The following is a 23,847-nucleotide window of genomic DNA, read 5'->3' as shown; positions in this document are numbered from 1 at the left end:
AATTTATGCTCTGACCTAAATTTGTGGTCATAACAATGACTCCGGAATCTCGACTCAGACAATCGTTGTTCATAATTTAGTCCGCCATATGCTGTCTATGTGCTTGAAACAAAGAGAGAACTTGCATGCATGAATTCATGCATATTTGCATGGAATTTGACCTGTGCATGCTTTGCGACAGCCAATCCCTACTCTGACCTTCTGAGGAATGTACTGGAGTGCTGGGGCTCTGCATTGGCAACGGCAGAAATAGATGGCATTAAACAGAAACTGCAGAGACCCCTTACACAAACCTAGGCCTGAACTTGAGCATGCTGCATTATGGCAAAGCCCCTGCTTAAGTACAGGATAGCAGCAAGAGAGGTTGTGTGTGTGTGGTAGTATGTCACACCAGTTCTCTTACTGAACTGACTCTGTGCCAGGACACTTACCAAATACTCTCTAATGAGGGTCTGTTCACAGCTGCTTGTGGAGGGAGAGAGAGTCCCGTTTATCTGTGCAATGTCACAAAGCAATGAGATATAAATACACCTAAGTCATGTAATAATGTCCTCTTTGTCTGGACAAATACTTCTTATACTAGTCTGCAAATTTATTGGCGGGCTATGAATTTTAGTGGGGAAAAATCGAAATATTAAGTTTATTCTGAAGCTTTATTTATTTGTAACACTGAGTGTGTTTACAGGTGCGATCTTACACCATTTAGCCCATGCTTAATAGTGCTGTCAATTGGGCAGAGAAACTTAAATTCTAATTTTTATTTAAATCTTTTTCTAAATTCGAATTTAATTAGAATTTTAGTCAGCTGATTTTTTAAAATTGACGTTATTTCCTTAGTCCACAAGAGGGCGCATTGAATACATATAACCATACAGCACCATCTTATATTATTGCAAAGAACATTCCTGCCTGTTAAAAAAAAAACATTCCAATTTAAACTAAAGTGCATAAAATAAAGTTTTAGTTGGTTTATATTCTCAAATTTTAAGTCAGAATTAAAACGAAGGAACGCTTCAGTAGGCGGTTCTGTGTTAACATGGTGTTACACTTGCACTGGTGCCACAGTATATACTACCACAAACACAAACCTAATTATAACACTGATATACCACAGTGTTTTTCATTAATTACAGCTGTATGTAGGGTAGAATTATTCCCAGATAGCAGTGGTATTCGTCAGAACTCGGTGGTAAAGCGGCTCATGATCCCTGGTCAGGGGCTGTTCAAACGGACGGAACACAACAGAAAGGAACAGAACGTGAGGATCTGGAGACACACATTTCCATCTTGAACTTCTTTCCAGACAAACCCATTGCTTAATCTGAGAAATGCTGATAAGAGAGCAAGACGCAACAGCTAAAGACCTCCACCTAGAGTAAGGGGCTGATCACACTGAACGCTTTTGCAACCATCCAGTTAACCATTTGTTTTTCTATGTAAACGCACTAGACAAATGTCTTTGTTTTTGTTTATTCAGCATCTGGTGCAGGAGCACTGTTGTTTTTAGATGCCATGTCAAGTTAAAAAGAACTTTAAAACGCGTCTCGAGACACCTGGTTAAACTGTATTTTGTTGCGCTTCATCTAGCCTTTTTTAGCGCAAGATTGCGATCGGTCTGAAGTCATCGCCAGTGCTTAACACACATCCAAAATTCGAATGCGCAGGTTTAGCATTCGAATGTGCGTATTTTTCTTAAATTCGACGAATATTCAAATTTCTAATTTTAATTTGACAGCACTAATGCTTAATAAACTAGCAACATATAAGTTCATGTAAATGCATTGGGCCTATATGATTTTCCTATATGGGGTCATAGACTGTTTAAGCAAAAACCGATCAGCACACATATTGGCCCATTACCCCGATATGCACAAGTGTTCGCACATTCCTGTTTGCGTTTGGACATCAGAAGCAGAGAATAACCTGATGATTTCAAATCTCCTGTAAACGCGTCTTTCTTGCATTGTCAGATTTTTTTTTAAATGAGCTGATTTTTAGTAGTTCAGCATATTAGTGTTCATGTAAATGCACTTTTCTTGTCATCTTTTATCAGTTGCTTTGGGATTATTTACATTATTTGATAATGTGATAAACATTATTAGTCATATGTTTTGTCAGGTGGATCATAAACCTAACCTGTGCTGGCTTTACACATTTGTAATTTAATCTTGGGCTTGTTTTCTAGTGATGTCTAACTAAAAATTAGACACTAATTGCTGCATTGGATGTTTAAACTGGCTCAGGCCTTGAAAAAATGGCTCCCCCTTTTCAGAGCTAAACCACTGAGAATGTCCAGTGGCCAGAAACTTTGAACCTGCACAGACCTGGAAACAGTCACATTAAAAGACATTTCCTGTACTTAAATGTCATTAATGGCACAACAGAAGGTAAAACATGGCTTCCAAGTATGCTGGCTCCCTGTGCCAACTTTTATCCTAACTGGCAGTTTAATGGCACTACTATTTTTTCTTTCTTAAAACAATGTGTGTTGTGAAAGGCCCAAAGTAGACATTCCCTCTATGTTTATCTACATCTACATCCTACCCAAATTTGTTCCTTTGTTTATGTTGGATTCAAAGGTTTTAAAATACACTTTTAGTCTTGAAGCAAGTGCTTCTGACTGTGAGGAAACCACAGTGACATCAGGTAAAAGGGCAGCTCTACAGATAGGGTTGGAATGGGATTGGTCAGCATACTCAAGGCTCCGCCCAGACCACACAACACTAGGAAGCTCAGCCACAGGAGTTGAGCAAGTAACACTGGGCCATTTTATCCAACTCGTAACAACAGCAGAGAGAAGCACTGCTGCTTTCACTTGCTGCTTTGTAACCGAGAAAGAGAGAAAAAACTAATTTAATTTGTGTTTGTGTGTGTGTGTTTTAATGAATATATAATGGTATGTTTTGTATGTGTAAGGCACAGATGAGTCTTTGTGGATGGGACAGTGGAGTGAGGGGGCTGCTTCGATCACTGCAGAATGCGGATGGGATTTCGAAGGAGGGAGTGGAGCAGGACTTGTCCAGCATGAGCAAACAAGCTCATAAATAGTTTGGTTGACAGGCTAAAGGCGGCTTAGAGTAGTGAGTAGGAGGGATGGCGTGAGAGTAATAGTTGTGTCTCTGGACTGTTGGGCAGCTTCTGTTGGTGGGTTTTACGGCATGAATATTGCAATAGATTGAGCTGACAGAGAGACCTTAAAGGGACCTCAAGAGTCCTCCCATTGAAAATTGTAGTGCGAGCCTGGAAATTTTAAAGATCTATTTTTTTTTTTAATTTTTTTTTACATTAGGGCTGTCACGATTATGAAATTTGGCTGATGATTGAGGTTAATTGTCAAACAAATAATTGCGAATATGACGTTTAACTGTCCGTTTTATTTTAGGGCATTCTCAATTATTTGTCATACAAATTGTCATACTTCTTAAGGTGTATGTGTGCTTCAAACACCATAAGTCATTTACTCATAATTAACTTGGAATCATATAATGAAATAGGAATATATGATTTCCTTTAAGCTTTTAAAAACTTATGAGACAAAACAAATAATATTTTGAATAGGGGTACACCGATCGATCAGCCGCCGTTCTAAATTGTCCGATCTTCGCCTTAAATCTGTGATCGGCCGATCGTGCCTAGATTCAGGGCCAATCTTTTTTGCAGCACGCAGGGAATCACACATACACTGCTACTCTAAAAATGAGTGCTTGCTCAGCCCTTGAAGCATACAGTGTGGCATCTGGAGGGTAAGTTATTGGCAGTTCTAAGCATATGTGAAATGTAAACTTTCAGACATGCTGAAATTCAGATGAGTATGCCGGTTTGTTTAAAAAAAAAAAAAAAAAAAAAAAAAAATTTACAATTACATGTGTAATTGAAAATTTAGTTTTTCAAGTGTTATTATGGTAGTAAAACTGACTCGCAGCACAGTGAGCACAGAGAGGATAAAGATACTGCCAAGGGGTATAAAAACTAATTAAACAACAAATAAACATGCAAATACAAATCTGAGTACATGCGATAACTTGAGTGGTAACAATTAGACGGTGGTGTGCAAACAAGCACACTCTCCAGGTGCTCTCAATATCTCATCAGTCACTCATCCCTGCACTATTCTGTGAGGATCCCAATTTAAATCAGATTAATGTTGGTTGCAGTACAACTAATCACAGCAATTACAGTTTAACCTTAATGGTGCTGCATCTCCATGCAGTTGCTTAATAATTAGTGATTTGTGCTATAACAATGCATTTATACTGATTTTGGAACACAGCCAACTTGAATATATATATATATATATATATATATATATATATATATATATATATATATATATATATCATAGTGAGACTGACCATCTCATTGTGATATAATACAATAAAAGAGATGCTCAATTAAATGAAACACACAAACCCATTCATGGCATTTATATATTTGCTTAAAACTCCCTTATTTGAACAGTAAGATGTGATTGATATTTGAAGTGCACAATAATTGCGATTATCTCAAATATATGCGATCAGACGATTATTTTTTTTTTCCTATTAACACTTTTTGATTCCAACAAATGAAACAGAAAAACAAAACATATATGTACAGAATCAACTTTTAACTCCCATTATTCCCTTTCCCCCTCCCAATATATATATATATATATATATAAACTGAAATATCTTGCTTGCACAAGTATTCAACTCCTGTGCTGTGGAAGCTGCCAGGTTACACCGATGAAAGAAATTGCCATAACAAGGACACAATTACTTTACCATTGGCATCCACCTGTGAATCATTAAAGTTGTAATCACATTTTCTGGATAAAAAACCCATTGTTGAAGAATCATTGGTCAGGCTGTGAATCTGAAGGAAAATGAAGACCAAAGAGCATTCCACAGAAGTTAGAGATAAAGTAATAAAAATGCACAGATTAGGGAAAGGGTACAAAATAATATCCAAATGTTTGGATATCCCAGTGAGCACAGTTGGATCAATCAGGAAGTGGAAGCTGCACAACACCACCCAGGCACTGCCAAGAAAAGGCCGTCCCTCAAAACTCAGTGCTCTGACAAAAAGGAGACTTGGGAGAGAAGCCACAGAGTGGCCAACAATCACTTTGAAGGAGCTACAGAGTTCAGTGGCTGGGAGTGGAGTAATGGTGCACCAGTCAACCATATCAAGAGCACTGCATAACGCTGGCCTGTATGGGAGGGTGGCAAGAAAGAAGCCGTTACTCAAAAAGTACCATCTGAAAGCACGTCTGGAGTTTGCCAGAAAGCATGTGAGTGACCCAGCTGTGACGTGGGAGAAGGTTTTGTGGTCAGATGAGACCAAGATAGAGCTTTATGGCCAAAACTCAAAGTGCTATGTGTGGCGCAAATCTAACGCTTCCTATGCATCAAGACACACCATCCCTTCAGTGAAATATGGTGGTGGCAGCAGCATGCTGTGGGGATGCTTCTCATCAGCAGGGACTGGGCATCTTGTTAGAATTGAAGGAAGAATGGATGGAGCAAAATATAGGGAAATGCAGCAAGAGAACCTGCTTCAGTCTGCTAAAAAACTGAATTCACCTTTCAGCATGACAATGATCCCAAGCACAAGGCCAAAGCAACATTGGAGTGGTTCAAGAACAAAAAGATAAATGTCCTACAGTGGCCCAGTCAAAGTCCTGATCTCAATCCTATTGGGAATCTGTGGCACTATTTGAAAATTGCAGTCCACAAGCATCACCCAACCAACCTGAACGACCTGGAGCAAAGGAGCCAAGAAGAATGGGCCAAAATCACTAGGTCACTGTGTGCAAAGCTGGTAAATGTGTACCCCAAAAGACTTAAAGGAATAGTTAACCCAAAAGTTAAAATTTCCCGATAATTTACTCGCCCTCAGGCCATCCAAGATGTATCTAAGTTTCTTTCTTCATCAAAACAGAATTTAAAGTTCTTCTGAATGCAAACAATTGATTATTTTGAGAAACAAAACAATACTTATATACTTTTTAAATACAAATGTTCACTTCCGTACATCTCTGTGACGTGTGCTCATGAGAGGGATGACGTACGCTTGTTGGTAAGGTCACGCGTCATGTGGAGGAGGCAGGAAGTGTGTCATTGTTTACAATAGAAACTTGCACAGACCAAGCGCCGTTCACAACCCAAAACATTCCAAAACAATTTCAAAACAATATAAATTAAGTCATTTACAAATAATAATAAAAAAAAACCAAACAAACAATGTAAACAATGAGTGTGTGTGTTTGTGTATATATATATAATATATAAATAAAAAAATAATCGCACACATTTAAAACTATTAATTGCTCTCCACTGCCCCTCCCCGAGAGCCTTCCAAAAAGGTCAAATAACTTCCCCACTTCCTATTAAATACCCCCAGGTTGCCTAGCCTTCTATCTGACATGTCTTTAAATGCCGCCACCCTGCCCATCTCCGTGCACCACTCCTGAAATGAGGATGCTCCAGCCGACCTCCATTCCAAATCTGTCTGCCAATCATAACATTGGATAGAACCCAATTTCTTATGTATTTATCCCCTATATTAATGACTGCCCCATCGCCTAAAATACAGAGTCTGTGGCAAAATGAAATTTGAGTGCCCAATACATCACGTATAAAACTCTGAACCCTCAACCAAAATTCTTGGATCTTAACACACCACCAAAAAACATGGGTTGTGCCCCCATCTTCTGATTGGCATTGCCAGCAGTTGGGTGTGTCTAAGACCAAGCCTATACAATCTAGAGGGGGTCCAATAGAATCGATGTAAATCTTGAATTGCATAAGGCGCACCCTTGCATCTCTAGATGCAGAATTTACATTTTTTAGAATCCTAGCCCACACTCCCCCCTCCAATACCAAGTTTAAATCTTTCTGCCATAATCTCTTAGAAGCTGAAGCTCCGTCCCCCAAACTCTGAATTAGCAGGGAGTAATACACTGATGCCTCATGACCTTTTCCAAAGACAGTAATCACCACTCCCAGAGTGTCTGCCGATTTAGGGGGGTGTATGCTACTCCCAAAAATAGTACAGGGCAGGCGGTGCAGTTGTAAATACCTAAAGAATTGAGACCTGGGAATCTCAAAATTTTGAACCATATTTTCAAAGGATCTCAACACTGTCTAGCAGAAAGGCGACTTATCAATACATAATTTTGGGTTCAGCCAAATGCTCGAAGCAACATTTAAATAAATGCCTGAATTAAACATTCTGGACCGTTTTGTCCATACCTCATGCAAATGTGAGATAATGGGGTGTAACTTAATTTCTCCAGTTAGTTTGATAACAGACGATAATTGAATAATGGCGACAGCCCTAATTAACGTGCTTTGAGCACAAGTTTGTCCATTTCAAACAAAGCTTATGATTTTATTTTTTTGGCAGAGCCAGTGGGAGAGGTTTATCAGAGGGTGGATTTATTTCGTTTTGACTTTTGTTGTCTGGGCTGGTTGACTCTCAACTACTGTTTGTCTGTCTGTTGATTATCAGCATAGCCCGTAGCTCTTATTTCTTTATGTACCAACTAGTGAAAGTAGATGATAGCATGCTAAATACATGCTGATTGGAAGCACTACAGAGTGTAGTTTAGTAACTATGCTGTGGTTAGCACAGTAATTGCTCAATGAAGCAAGCAATCAATTTTATGTACGACATACCTGTCCTCATCGTTAGCTCAAGCTCTGCTCTTCACCATAATGGTAACCCCCAAAACTCTCAACATAAAACATTAAACACTAAGAAGTAACCCCTTTATATTCATCTAGCACAAAAACACTTAAAACAAACTTAACCCACTTAAAGGAAATGTTCCGGGTCCAATACAAGTTGAGCTCAATCGACAGCATTTGTGGCTTAATATTGATTACCACAAAAATGTATTTTGACTTGTCCCTCCTTTTCTTTAAAAAAAAAAGCAAAAATCTTGCCTCACTTTAAACCAGTGCCTCACTTTAACCCAGATTTTTGCTTTTTTTAAAGAAAAGGAGAGACGAGTTGAATCTAATTTTTGTGGTAATCAACATTATGCCACAAATGCTGTCGATTGAGCTTAACTTGATTTGAACCCGGATCATTACTTTAAAGTCTGCCATACAACAATTAGTGGAACAAATTAGTGACTGCTTTGAGAGAGCTGCCCATGAGGAAAATCCTAGAGGCCAGCGTTTCTTGATTGCTTTAACCTCCTCCCCCAACACCCCCAAATCAGATGACAACTTTTGCCTCTCTGATATAATTTGAGCGCGTTGAAGCGTGACAGATTGGGCTTTTCATTGGGTCAGACCATTTGGCGGCCGTCACCGGCTTTGAGTCTGAAGTCAGGGGATTTGCTCAAGCACAGATTGAGTTCACTACAGAGCCATTCCAAAGAGAAAGCATTTAATATCTATTTACAGTTAATTTGGTTAAATTACTCTTTAGAAATCTGTTTTGAAAACAATGTTTATTTTTGCAATTACGTGTGGTGGTGCAGAAATGACATACTTCAGTTTTAAGATCCATATGGAAACTGTTTATTAGGCTTGGGATCGATGCCTTTTTCACACATCGATAATCGGAAGATTTTCCCAATGATTTTTTATATATCGGGATTTTTTTCAGATATAAATAGGGCTGCTCGTTGCGCAGTAGTCTTTGTCTCCTCAGACATATTTCTCGACACAACTTAAATTGTGTTGAGAAATAAAGTGTGAGCGGCATGGTAATTAAAGGGATAGTTCACCCAAAAAAGGGATAGTTCATTCTCTCATCATTTACTAACCCTCATGCCATCCCAGATGTATATGACTTAACTGTACAGATCTAATGCCGTAAACAAATTGAAGCAAATTGAAACAAAGATGTCAGAAGATTTTGATTTAAGAGGAGAAGAGGTGATTTTGCACAGCCATATTTATTTGAACATGAGTACTCTGACCAGGACCTCAGGGAGATTGAAGAGGCTGACGCAAACGCAGCACCACAACAAGCCTCAGAGAGACAGCGAGATCAGGAGACATGGTGGTGCACATGTAGGCAATGCCAACAGAAGTAGAGAGTGTCTGCTTCAACGAATGGAATGTTGCCATGTCATCACTGGAAAGACCGCGTGACCTCAGCCCTCTCGTTAACGTGCATACTGCTTCTTACCGGCAGCAATGATTTAGGGTGCTTTCACACTGGCAGTTTAGTTCGAAACACAGCACGGTTCGCATGAAAAATTGGTAATGTGAAAGCAGTCATGCGGAACGGGGAGCGCACCGTGGTACCGAACCCAAGACTACCTGTAGGAGGTGGTCTGAATTCGGTTGCAATGGAACTAGCACGATTCGCGTGAATGTGAAAGCAACTCGGATTTGCGTGCGCACTCGTTCAGGAAGTAAAGTAACCTGCGCATGCGTTTTAGCCGATGACGATATCTGTACACCTTATAAATACTATATATAAATATTATTATAGGTAATAAATATAGGGTATAATAGGAGATGACAGTGGCGATAACTTCACCTTGGACACGAGCGTGAGTAAGTGTGCAGCGTAAACAAAGATGCAAATTAATTCCTTACAATCAGCTGTCTCCTCAGAAAACACCATTTGAGAGCAGCAGCAAGCCGCCTTACCCTGGACATCTGATGAGTTACACCATATATACGCAGTTGTCGTTCACTCTGCTGTGCATAATGGTACCAAAAAAACAAAAAGTATGATGAGTCGCGTTGTGTTCCCCATGCGTGTTTGTGATGACGTAAGATGAATGCAAATGGACCGGGGTTCGATAGAATCAAGTGAGTGTGAAACCAGACCAAAGCTGCGGAGGGCACCGGGAACAATCGCACTTGGAATCGGACCGCAGCAAACGTGCCCAGTGTGAAAGCCCCCTTAGTTAAAAAGTACTTAAATATTGATCTTTTTCACACCAAAAGTGATCGTATCACTTTAAGACATTAACCACTCGAGTCATATGGATGATGTTAATGCTGATTGTCTGTGCTTTTTGGGTTACCATCTTCTTGCATTATAAGGACCTATTGAGCTGAGATATTTTTCTATTTTTCTTCAAATGTGTTCTGCTGAAGAAAGGAAGTCATATTCATCTGGGATGGCATGAGGGTGAGTAAATGAAGAGAGGATTTAAATTTTTTGGTAAACTATCCTTTTAAAGGGGGTCGCACACTGGATACATCTGGCAGATGATATGGCACGTTCTAAAATTAGAAGCAATTATTTATTTTCTACAATAGGTATGCACACAACACCAATGCTCAGCGTCAAAATTCTGATGTGCCACGGATCGCAAGTCGCATAGTTTTCCATTAAATTCGACCCAAATCATTATCAATGGACAACGACTACTTACTCTAGTCATCACTTAATGATCTATTGTGAACATGTATCTTTCATGGAGCCTATTTTCAGTTACAGGTATATAGTTTTATGGTTCGGCAGCTTGAGTGAAAGACCTATTCAAGGCTTCATACAGAGAAATTGCATAAAAAATGTCGCCATTTCTAATCATTCAGTTTGCGCAGTTTCACCAGTTTCATAAACTAACCTGCTCATCAATGTCACTTTGTTCGTTCTTGAAGTACAAAAACCTTTGTTTGGACTGCTATCTCCTGCACCACATCAGCTCATCGTGTGTGTGTGTCAAAAATATATTGATAAAATAGCATGCCAGTCAATAATAAATATCAATATTTTATGACATCCCTGTTGTTTATTTCTGTGTTTAAGTGTCCGATTTATCATTTTATTTGTGCTTTTGACACTAACTTATTAATCACTAACCTCTGAAGGTTAACAGCTTGCTTTGAGGCTAATACTGTGCATATTTGACAGAATTACTGTAACCCATATGAGTTCATCTTTTTTTGTGGCTGTCTAACTTCATCTCATGGAAAAAAAAAACATGACTGTGGCACAATTTTTGCAAAATTGTATTAGGTGGCTCCTTAAACATATCGCAGCGAAACGTCTGAGATTAAATGTCCACTGAGTGGTGCTAAAAGTTTGTTTTACCAGAAAAGATTCGGTTTTTAAGGTTAATGCTCTAGTGACTTTCAAATCAACACAATCTACCCCCAACCTTATACCTAACAGATAGTGTCAGAAAAAGCAAATGTGATATGAAAAACAGACCTGCTGAAGCAATCACGTCATTTTTTTTTTTTTGTTGTGCTTCCGTAACACCTTTGGCTCAAATCGACTCACATGCTCTTCAGGACTCAGGACTTCAGCACTTACATCGCAAGTTCAACGCTAAATACATTAAATAGTCATTTAAATGGCATTGTGTGAGGAAAAGACCAGATTGCGGTAAACCCAATATTAAAGAACCGATAAAGTGGAAATATCTCTTAAAAATATTGGTCAAACTGATTATCTCTAAAAATAATCGATAAGAGCAAGGGAATGTACTTCAGTTTTGTTGGCAGTAGTTATAGTTATTGAATGTGTTTAGACATCTAAACCATTGGTACTATGCAAGTGTGCTCAATTTGCATAAGGAAAAGAGTGCATTTTTGGTGTAAGTTACATTTCATGAAGATCCTCTCTCTGCACTCCTAGGAACTTGTCTACACATAAGCTATTTAATTAGATTTTACTAAATCTTATTACACCTCAACAACACCGATAATGTGTTTCTCAGTGCTGTGCTTGTTGAAGGAGTCTGAACACCAAACACTGTATGTGCCCTGTTCCTGTAGAACTGAACTGTGGGAGTTTAGTTCCTGTTTATCAGGAAGGCTTTATCGAGGTGTATTTAACTGTCTAGGTGACACAGCACACTGGAGAAGTTGGTCAGTAATGCCTGTCTGACAGCCTGAATAAGGCCCAAGCCAGGGCTTAAACCCTTCTCTGATCCTTATTAACTCCCATTTTAACTGCTGACAAACTCTTTATGTGCAGCTGTCAACTGTTATGCTAACCTCAGTGGATGGGCACATGTTGCTTTTAAGAGCCAGTCAGTGTGATGCATACAATAAGGAGTAAGTTTTTTTTTTTTTTTTTTTTTTTTTTTTTTTTTTTAGGGTCAGATTCCTGAAGCGTTTAGTTGATGCCTGTAACAGTGAGTCTATTGATTGAGAGGCAGTGTGTTAATCTGTGCTCTTAAATGAGTTATAGGTCAAGAACTTGAGTGTAGGGTCAGCTACAATTACTTTTTTGTTCTTGGCACGTATGCTCTTACACCGGTGACAAAAAAGTTGGGCAAATATCGGCATCTGCAGCACATTTCCTGAGAGCTTCCCCTCTTGCCTCTTTATTGAGCTAAATATTCAGCTAGAGAGGTAATAAAAGTTGGCTATTGCAGGGCTCAACAAGGATTTGCTGCTGCCGGCCTGGAGCCAGTGTGAGTGTTTCAGGTCAGTTGACGGAACTGTCACTTTACCCTAGTGCAGTGTTGTCACAACGTCTTAAATTAATTGGTCATGTACGTGTGTTGGATTAAGACCAACACACTTAACATTAGGTTTTGTGTATTTGGATCAGATTTTACCATTACCCCGGTCTCGCATTGCATGTAAACACCTTTACAAGTGTTTCTACCGGGTCATCCATGTGCGCATGCCTGTTTACATTTTGATGTCAAAAGTCTTATGTAAGCAGTTTTCTTGCGTTGTCAGATTTTTTTTCTGAAAAACCTGATTTTTGGAAGTGTTCAGTAGTGATAGACTGATATATCGGCCAGGCCAATTAATCGGCCAATTTTTGGACATTTTGCGATTATCTGCATTGATCTATAACCATGCTTCCTTGGCCGTTTAACAGAAGTATTAGCATTCCCTTGTGTCAATTCCAAAATCTACCAATATTTTGTCAATAGATAGTAAACACTTTGTTTTCAAGGTTTTTTCTATTCAAGTTTATGCAAATGTGAGTACATATTGCATAAAATATGTGTTTGTTACACTTTAGAAATTTTGTGCACATCTGATTTGCTGTTGTTAAATTGTATTATGTTTATCACCATTTATATCTGCCATCCTGCTCTCTAGATATCGGCATCGGCCATTTAAATACCCATATCTGTCGATCACTAGTATACAACATATTGGTGTGTATGTAAATGCATTCATTCCTGTGGATTTGAATGTCACAAAGGTAAAGTTTTCTATCTAGTTATCATGAGGTTTGTAAAATTGCACCATATGCCATTGTTTTGCTGCAAACCTGTATTTATGAATGTTGATGAATTGCTTATGAACTTCTGCCATCTGTCATATGGCAGTTGTTGGAGTAGTATGGTTAACATGCCATTCCAGACTCAGCCTTACACTTAGACTTGTAAATAAATATTATCAAAGCATAAACTTAAAATATATTTTGTACACATAAAAGCAAAGTTGCTAAAAAAAAAAACTTTTTATTGGGCCAGCAGAAAAAAAAAAAAACTTTTTGTTGAGCCCTATATTACATTTATAAAATTGTTTGGCTGCGGCATCTTTGAATTCTGTAGTTTGACAAGTTAATGAATTGCAGGGTTTCTTATCATTCAATGTTAAGGTGTGGCCTGGATCATTGCAACATGGCAAGAGCTGCTACCTGTTCAAATTTGTTTGGAGGGTGTAAAAAAGATCTAGCTAACTCCCGCTGAGATCTGAACGTGTCCTAACACAGTCAGCACTCAGAAACGCATAACCTGATCATGTAGATTCTGTACAGAGATGGACCATATGCATTTACATATTACTCTTAGTAGGTTTACTGCTGTACTCTGATAAGTTGCCTTTAAAGATTCCCAAGACCATGAACATCTGCTGCTCCGTAATCCCAGCCGCTGTTGACCCATAAACCTGCCAGTCCGACACTAGAACTGTAACAGGGAAACTCCTGCTGGCTGTAAAGTGTCTATGTGCTCAGAGGGATGATAGGATGATGTAATGGTATAATGACAATATCTGAAAAATATCCCAATGCTGATTGCAACACTAATTGACAAATGATGATCGACAATATCTGGAAATTACAAATACGATCGATGGAGCTGTGAAGTTGTCAAATATATTGAATTGTAGCCCAGAGTGTGAAATTTGCACCCGGCAAATGTGGGTAGCCTATATCGTGCACATGGTTGGTAATTTTGCAAATCTACCCACCACTGTGACAAGATAACTCCACTGCTGGCTCTACACTAGCTGATATTTCCAATGATTTTCAGGTGTTAGCTTCATTAACATAATCACAGAGGTAGACAGAGCGGCCATTAGCCCCTCTCAGCAGGTGTTAATCACTTGACTGTCAGGACTCCCTGCTGAGTTAATGGCTTCAAGCACTGAAAAAACACAAAAGTTTTGTTTGAAATAAAATCATTCTGTCACTGAGAAGAACTGACAAGCAGATCAGAACTTTTTTATAACATTCAGCTGCATATCATAACAAACGCTGTTTGAAATCCATAGTGATTCTGTCATTCTGCAGAAATAATGCAAAAGCAACTAAAGATGGATAAAAATCACCTTGACGTACATTTTACAGTTTTGATGCATTTTAAAATGTAACCTTGTGAAAGCCAACCAAACCATGAAGAAAATGCAACATTTGAACTATTTTAGCCCCTGTTTCGGAACAATCAAAGAAGTACAGGTCTGAAAATGTCCCAAATCACTATTGCAATTGTAGTTTTACTACTGTTGTTATTGTATTTTGGAAAGCTCCATGTGACAGGGATCAGAGAGAGATAGTTGCATTGAGTCGTTATGTGTGTCACCCCTTCACCATTTTTAATCAGCAAGTGTGTCATACCTCTGACTGAAGAGAGCGAGATCTCGGCAAAACAGTCTGCATAAGTGACACCCTCGTCCAAAAAGGAATTGTTTTGAGTCTGCTAGTGTAAAACCAGCTTTAGACGTCTCATGATGCATAACAAGAAATGCTGTTAGACACAAAGACACACACTTGAAGAAACACACTATTATATTTTGAAGAACTGACAAAAGAAAAGCTGTTGATACGCATCTCTGATGTGCTATTTGTTCAGGGGTGTGCAGCGGGATCTGAAAACTGTTTGCATGTATAGTGTCATCTGTTAGAGTGCTGCAAATGACCTCAGACTGCTTGAAGTTTGCTTTATTTCTGTTAAGCAGTTTTCACTTAACATGCATTGTTAACGCAACTCTACAAGTTCATTTTGTGGCATATACATGTGTATACACCCTAAGAATGTTCACCTTGAACATAAAATTTATATTTTAATTATTATTATGTTTACATTTATAATTGTTTTTATATCATAAAGGGTCAGTTCACCCAAAATTGAAAATTCTCTCATGATTTACTTACTTTGAAGCCATCCCAGATGTGTATGGCTTCTTCAGCAGAACCGAAGTGAATATTTTTATTAGCACATTTTGGCTCTTTTTGTCCATAGAATGCAAGTATTCAGGTGCCATCAGTCTGCTGGTTATTTGACTGTCCAAAAGGCATATTTAGGCATCAGTAAATTAATCCACATGACTCCAGTCGATCAATAATGTCTTCTGAAGCAAACCGATAGGTTTAACTTTAAATCGTTGCTTCTGGCCAGCACTGGATTCACTGTTTGAAATGACCTAACTCTTGCGTGACGTTCGTTCCTCTGTTGTATACAAAGCGCACGCTTCCGAATTCTCGCGTGAACATGCCATTGCGCTTACATCACTGATGCATCGACTGCTGGCAGGAAGTGATTTTTTTTTAACGTTTTTTTAATTATCTATTTTATTTTATTTTTTTACACAAACCTAGAGATTTGCTTCAGAAGACATTAATATATTGAATGGAGTCATGTGGATTACTTTTATGCTGCCTAAATATGCCTTTTGGTCCGTCAAATAGCCAACAGACTGATGTCACCTGCATACTTGCATTGTATGGACAAAAAGAGCTGAAATGTGCTTATAAAAATCTTCACTTCGGTTCTGCTGAAGAAGGAACGTAATTAAAGTAAATCATGAGAGGATTTTTATTTTTGTGTGAAGTAACCCTTTGCAAGCACGACACACCTTGCACATGTTCGTGATGGAAAGAACATTGAGAGAGTTTTTACCAAAGATGTGATCACACCAGCAGTGCTTGTGCATTGAGTTTCTAGCTGCACCTTTTAAAATCAAATGACCGTACATGTTGATATGGGTCTTGGCAGAGGTGTGAAGAAGCCATTTGGACTATGCCTACCTGCCCTGCTTGGCAAGAAGAGTAAATTCCTTACTTAAGAAACTATTAAAGACAGAAAGAATAAGTCAAGTTCAGATTGCACCAAAGAACTAGAGGGTAACAATCTTCCCGACCCAACCCAAGTTAGTTTTTATGTACTTAAAAATACATTTTTACATTACAAACAGCTGTCTTCTGTATAATTTTCCCAGAAAGTCACAAACTCAGATGGCAAAACCCAATCGCTGTGTTTTGAGTTTATAGTAATTAGTCTTTCATTTTGTAATGACAAACCCCTGAGTCCGCTTACAGGGAAAACCCTTTTCTCACTAAGCAGGTTTAACCGACTGTGTGCTTTTAAAAAATGTCCACAGATGTTCAGCCAGCCTTTCACAGCTAGATATTTACAACAGATAGTCCAGCTGATCTCAGAGACTGACTGAGTTGTGGCCTTGTGTCTGGTTTAGTCCTGGCTGCATGCTGTAGAGAATTACTCAGATAGCCCACAAATATTTCCCACTGACACCATTTGCCGCAAACATCCAGCAGCTTCATAGCAGACGTAGCCACTGTTCCACAAAACTATTTTACCCCTTATAACCCCATACTCCCAAATTTTTTTTTAACATTTTATGTGTTTTGTTCCTGTAGATCAACTGGTACAGCATTGCTCTGGCAACGTCAAGGTTGCTGATGTGCCTTGAATGCACCTTAAGTCGCTTTAGATGCAAGCATCTTCCAAATGTATTAAAATCAAATGCAACTTAAAGGGTTAGTTCACCAAAAAATTACATTCTGTCAATGTTCACCCACACTCATGATGTTCCAATTTCCAAACCCATATGACTTCACATATAATGCAATTGAATTGTGACTGAGGGTGTCAGTTGCTAACATTCTGCCTAACTATTACTTTTTTGTTCCATGGAAAAAAAGAAAGTGGTATGGGTTTGGAACAGTGTGAGTAAATAATGACAGTTTTCAGTTTTCATTTTGACAGTTTTTAACTATCCCTTTTAACAATTTCCCAAAATTAATGTTTGTTAATATTAAAATACATGGACTACACAATCAAGTTAAGGTATAAAAAAATAATAATAATAATAATATATATATATTTCCCCCCCTCTCTCTTTTCCTCTTTTTATAGTCAAAGGCGGATGGTCAAACTCTTTTCTCTGAAGTGTTCAGACGGATCAATCTCATCGAGAGCGATTACTTTGGACTGGAGTTCCAGAACCTGCAGATGAACTGGGTAAGTGACCACTTGACAAACAGTCCCCCTGCTCACACAAAGACGGGATTGTGAACAGTACGCTCCTCTGAAAACCCGGCTAAGCTCTTAAAAGATGAGGAGGTGTATTATGTTGTTTGCTCTGCCTTTCTCTGGGCCCCAGAGGTTTGCTGCTCCCTTTAAACCTGTCTTAAACTCGGCTTGATATTTTTAAAGAATAACTAAACATGGCCATCATTAAACCTACTGCATTTATTGAGAGTAACTACACACCAATATGGATCACTTCAGAGTGCATTGAAAGTTTTAAAGGATTATGTGATCCTGGGTGATGTAGAAGTAAAATGGGTGAACTTAATGTTAGTATATTCTTAAATTGCAGGCAGATTGTTCATCATTGTGTGTTTTACAATGAAACTGAGTTATTTTAAAAGCCAGTGAAAGTTCAAAGCGGAGTTATTTTGGGCTGAAAAGGTCTTTTTTGTTGCTTTTAAAAAGTAACTGAAAAGGTGTAGCATGTTTATTAGCAACCATCATGTATTTAATTTGTAGGTGTGGTTGCAACCACAGAAAACCGCTCGTACTGAACCTAGAAGAATAATCCAGGTTCAATACAAGTTGAGCTCAGTTGACAGCATTTGTGGCATAATGTTGATAACCACCAAAAATAATTGCGACTTGTCACTCCTTTTAAAAAAAGCAAAAAGACAGGTTACTGTGAGGCACTTATAATGGAAGAGAATGGGGCCAATTTTTGAAGGGTTTAAAGGCAGAAATGTTAAGCTTATAATTTTAAATAAGCACTTGGTGTTAAAAATTTGTGTATTATTTTGAACTGTTTAAATAGTTGTTTTTACAGTCATTTTAGCGGTTTAGGGTTTACGGCGTTATGTCGTCTGGGTAACAAAGTTGTGAAATTAAATAACTTTATGCAGAAAAGGTTAGTAAGGGATTTTAGCACATTACAATCACGTTAACACATATATTGTTTACATCTTGTGGCTATACTTTTGAAACAGAGTATTTTAAAGTTTACAGATTGGCCCCATTCACTTCCATTGTAAGTGCTTTACTGTAGCCCAGATTTTTTTTTTTTTTTTTTTTTAAGAAAAAGAGGCACAAGTCTAAATTTTTGCAGTAGTCAACATAAAGCCACAAATGCTGTCGATTGAGCTTAACTTGTATTGAACACGGAATATTCCTTTTTAGGAATATTTGGCAAGCAAACAGTATGAGGAAAGAATCCACTGTTCTGTCTTTAAAAAGCATCACAAATCATTCTTGTTGAGTGAGTGATTTCATGTAAAGCGTTTTACATTTCCCCTGCAAATGAGCCATAAGCGCATATATCCTCAGACAAAACACCATCATAATTTACCCCACCAAGACGCTGCTGCTCTGATTACTAGGGCTGCATAGGTTGATTTGTTCAGTTATTTTTGCTTTTTTTTATTTTTTTATTTGAATCTGTCTGTTGGCCATCTGTTAAGCCTGCTTATTTGGAGAGACTTGAATCAGGTGTGGAATGTGTGTATTGATTTGTTGTGATGATTCGGTAAGAGATGAGAGGTCAGTGGAGTGGATAGGGCTGAAGGTGGAGTGAGAAAAGGTGCATTCTTGCTGCAATCATCTCCAGATGTTCTAAGAGGAGGAGGAGAACTTCTACAAACTCTGCAGACACTTGCACTTAAAACTGTACATAGACCCTAAAGCAGTGTGTTTTACACAGGCATGCACAAAGGCTTGTGTTCTCAGAGAGCGCATATCCTGAGGCATTTGAATAACAGCCCATAATAAATTTCCAAAAAATACCTTCTCAAGTATGGTTTTGACCAAGGCGTGGTCACCATATATCACTCTCATCTGTGGGCTCTGTGACTGATATTTCTTTCTTCAGTTTCAGAGCCTGCTGCAAAGTTCAGAAACAGATGTGGGGTTCAACCAAAAATATATTTTTTTGCTGGCCCTGTTGGGCTAGTAGTGCAGATTTTTACTTGCCCTGCAAATGTTTTCACTAACTGTGTATATATGTATTTTTATGCAAATTTGGGGATACTGAAATTTTTTTTTTTTAATAGTATACTGATTCTGTACTGATTTGTATAGAATTTTCAACCCATTCTAACTCATGCTTCCAAGACTATCACAAGTCATTCTCACAATTTTGACAAAACCTTGGTTAATCTATCTAGGTAACCAGCTTGAAATTACCTTGGTGACATATTAAAAGGTGCGGTCACACATATATTCTCACAGCAAAATTCCATGGGCAAAATACAGTCATCTCAATGGGAATCCGTGTGATCGTGAATGGACTTCCAGTGGCCATTGAAAAGTTGCTTGGTTTGGCAGTGACCTGTGTGTGGGCGGTACTTCGTACACAGCTGCACTGAATATTCACAATGAACAAGAATATCATTTTAGTGGAGAGTTTCTTTTTAACTTAAGTCTCACAGAGTATAAAGTGCAGCAGTAAAAAGAGGTTGCTTGACAATTATGTCTTTGCTGGTTTCATACGCCCTCAACATCCGCCCAAGCCATCTTCGCCTGCGAAATTTAATCGTGCAAAGGTATGTGTGACTGCGCCTTTAATCAGAAGAATAGCAACACTGATGAATACTTCACAGAAGTCCAAATGTTTATGTTTGCAAGCCATCAAAACATGTACAAAATCAGTGAACATGACCGTCGCAGTGACCCAGAATCACATTTTGATATTTATACACTAAAGTAAAAAGGCTTCTGATGATATATTTTTATGTTTCTATCCCGAACATTTGCCGAGATATAATCATTTAAATGGTGGCTGTCATAAAACCTTGTTTTTGAGAAAACGGCCTTTAAAGATTCCAAACCATTTCAAAAATGTTTTAACGAAACTGGAAGATTTATTTAAAGGTGCTATATGTAATATTTTTACTGTACTAAATCATAAAATGACTATAATATGTCATTAGAGAATTAGGAAACATGCTAAATTGAAATACTGGCTTCTCCGATAACAATGCTACAGCCAGTATATTCTACTTTTGAAGTGTACATTCTGGGTCAGACTTTCTGTTTATGTTTTGGCCTGTGTGATCCCGCCCATTGCCCACTCACCAATAGTATTTCGACACCGCCGGGTTGCCAGATTTGAACAAGTTTGCAGGCAAACAACACTGCGTGCTGCAGCCATGGAAGCCAGCAAACGAACTGGATCAGAGATAACAGATTCCACCCAACCTAAAAAGCCTCGCCATCCATCTAAAACCACCATGACCAAAGGCATAGTAAAACAAGGATAAATATTGGCGATGCCTTCGGAAGATGGAGACAGTTTAAAGCCCAGAAATCCTTTAAAACGGATGCTGAGTTGGCTAATTTGCGTGTTAACATTCTGGCAACCCGCATGAGCTTCGACTCTCCAATGTTTTGAATTTGGACTGCAGTACCCATTTCAAATGCTTGTTGTCAATATTACATATAGCACCTTTAAGCATACGTTAAATTATTAAGATTTAAGTTTAAGTAAAAAAAAAAAAAAAACGGGACAGTGCTCTTGCATGTTCAGTATGCACACGTGCATAACATATATAACTTATCTATATATCTATTTCTATATTTAACATCAATGCAGGCTCACGGAGCATACTTGGAACATAATCTATTTAATTATGCTTGGGGACGCACCAGCACGGAGACACACATGCACACACCTATTGATGAATATTGTACATCCATTGACTAAAGTACTCTGAAAAGAGTTGTATCCACTCTGCATCTGTTTGTCGCAGTGATGGTATATACAATTTTATCATCTGCAGATGATATTTTTTTCAGGCAAACTATGGACATTGAATAACTATGGACATTGGAGGAGATGATATGCGGTGTTCACATTTAAATTTTCAGCAGATGAAGCTGTTTGAGGCACCACATTTAAAAAAAAAAAAAAAAAAACAGTTTGAATTTCATGATAACATTGACATAACTTGAAAGACTTTGTTTTATGATAAACAATAGAAAACCCAAAACAGTTGAAAATCAAGTTTTTGACAATTTAAATGAATTTTTATTTTTTCAAAAACGGCCTATTTTGACTTCAAACTAATTTTGATTGAGTGTGTTTCACATATAGTGACAAGTGCCGATTCTCTCTCACACTGGCCCCAGGCAATCACGCCATCCTTATTGTTGACCCCAAAATGTAAGAGTTTGAAAGAGTAAAAGATTCGTTATTTATTTTAAGATGTTTTGAAATGTTTTTCAAGATGGTTAAATGCTAAAATGCCAATCTTATTACTCTGGACTGTTTTGTGTCTACAGGTTTGGCTGGATGCCACCAAGCTCTTAGTGAAACAAGTGAGACGTGAGTAAATTTTCTGCTTTGTTGTTTTTAGATATCAGAGAATTTTTGGGTCTTTGAATGTGCATTTTTGCCTACTATCTACAGGGCCGGTGAATACACTCTTTCGGTTATCAGTGAAGTTCTTTCCTCCAGATCCTGGCCAGCTTCAGGAAGAATTCACTAGGTATGGCACTCGGAAATCAACATCCATACATTCTATACTGACAAAGCCATGGTGAACTGTACTTGCAGTGTGCCTTTTCAACAGGTACCTGTTTTCTCTGCAAATCAAGAGGGATCTAATGGATGGCCGACTGTACTGTACAGAAAACACAGCCACCCTGCTGGCCTCTCATTTGGTGCAATGTATGTATAGCATTCAAGATCAGTTTTTGTAACTGAAGCCATGATCCATATCCTCTTACACAATGATTTTTAAGGCTGCTAGAGATGTGCAAAACTACATGTTTTCAAAATTGACTAGTAGGTGGGTTGCCTGAACTATTACTAATCGTTTTAAAGGAATAGTTCAAGCAAAAATGAAAATTCGGTAATAAATTACTCACCCTCATATCGTTCCAGTGCGTTGTTTTTATCACTAAAGAACTGAAGTTCTTGCATGAACACGTGAGCCACTGTAAACTAGCCTACTTGCACAGCGCTCATAAACATGAAACTGACTTCACGATTTTCACTGAAAAATTACTTGCATTTTGGTTTGTTTCTCACCAAAACCATCGCATGCCTTCAAAATCTTTGAATCGTCAATTCCCCAAGGGGTCATGAGATGCATTTTATTTTTAAGTAACTTAAAACTTGACACACTGTCTTAAAACCTCAATGCTCATAGCGGGATGTTCAAAAACAGTGCAAGATGTGATACAACTGAATGTGTATAGTTGCAACAGTGGTGCTTTTATAGGAATTAATTTAAAGATGCAACTTTTCCAGAAGATTTTACTGTACAAATTGTCTAACAGCTAAAGCATATCACACCGTCATTCCGTTAAGCACCACCAATAAAAATATCAAAACAAAATAGAAAAAAGATCTATTTAAACTAGTCGATCTCATTAATTTACTTGTCAGTTGTACTATTCCATTTCTGATTCTGAAGCTTTGAAATGTTTTAATTGTTCCTCTACCCCACACACAGCGGAGATCGGTGACTACGACGACATAGCGGACAGGGAGTTTCTGATGATGAATAAATTGCTGCCATTTCAGGAACGCGTACAAGAGAAGATCATGGAACTCCACCGTAGACACTTGTAAGACTTTATCATCTTGACCTGCTAGTTAAGGTTTTCGCATTGTTCTCTTGAATTTATCTCAGACTGTTGGACAACTCAGCATTTGTTGATTTTATCGAGCTGTCTTGCTACTCATTGTTTAGCTTGTTTTAATACAACTGGCACTCAGTTCATAGAATTTTTAAGACAGTAAGTTTATCTGTCATGTTCAGTTTAGTTAGAAGCAGTTGCCAAAGCATGGAATTAGATGGAACATATTTTTAAAGTGAAACATCTAACTCAACTTTAAATACAGACTCCCTTGCATACCTTGAATGACAGTCTGTTGCCATTTGATGCTGAGTTTATTTGGTGAGAGGAGATCTGATAATGTGCAAGTGGTTGTTGTATATATGGCAGTTTTAGGGATTTAGAGGCAGTTGCAGACTGCGGTTTCTCTGTCTGCCTCAACTTTGGAAAGACATGAAAGGTGTTTTAAGAGCTTCCAGACACAATTAGACATGGTGATAATGTAGGACAAACGATCCTTTCGAAAGCTCTAAATGGACCATCCTTCTGATATGAAAATAAATGATGAGAGAAATGTTAGAACAGTATTTTTAATATTAGAGATGTATTTAGTGGTGCTATTGCTCAGCCAAGCATCCCTATTATTGCTCATACTTAGGGATTTGTATAAACCCTTAACCCTAAGTTTTAAATTTCGGCGTGTAACTCGACATACATATGAATGATACCTCAAATTGTGCGACTGTTAAGGAGAGGTATGCTATTGCTTTTGTAAGCAATAGGAATTAAACATTTTACATGGTGGACGATAAAATGGGCAAAGAAATACCATCGCCTTTCAAGGGAAGAGGGACCCGAGCCATATTTAGGAACCAGAATATCATAGAGACTTGGGGGTGGACTCT

The 23,847-nt window shown here is 38.2% G+C and overlaps 1 protein-coding gene across 1 annotated transcript in view; it reads left to right on the top strand.

Moving 5' to 3' along the window:
- The window catches only part of LOC127446513 (FERM, ARHGEF and pleckstrin domain-containing protein 2-like), a 74,630-nt gene that overhangs the window by 7,653 nt on the left and 43,130 nt on the right, over positions 1-23,847 (top strand). Inside the window, exons 3-8 of the mRNA XM_051707488.1 lie at positions 16,768-16,860; positions 17,267-17,371; positions 21,659-21,701; positions 21,786-21,864; positions 21,949-22,046; positions 22,837-22,951. Of these exons, the coding sequence (XP_051563448.1) occupies positions 16,768-16,860; positions 17,267-17,371; positions 21,659-21,701; positions 21,786-21,864; positions 21,949-22,046; positions 22,837-22,951 (533 nt within the window). The remainder of the gene's footprint in view (positions 1-16,767; positions 16,861-17,266; positions 17,372-21,658; positions 21,702-21,785; positions 21,865-21,948; positions 22,047-22,836; positions 22,952-23,847) is intronic.

The sequence above is a fragment of the Myxocyprinus asiaticus genome, chromosome 9, assembly GCF_019703515.2.
Source record: "Myxocyprinus asiaticus isolate MX2 ecotype Aquarium Trade chromosome 9, UBuf_Myxa_2, whole genome shotgun sequence".
In the NCBI taxonomy this organism is placed as follows: Eukaryota; Metazoa; Chordata; class Actinopteri; order Cypriniformes; family Catostomidae; genus Myxocyprinus; species Myxocyprinus asiaticus.
Note: the sequence above shows the minus strand (reverse complement) of the source record. Positions and strands in the feature narration are given on the sequence as shown.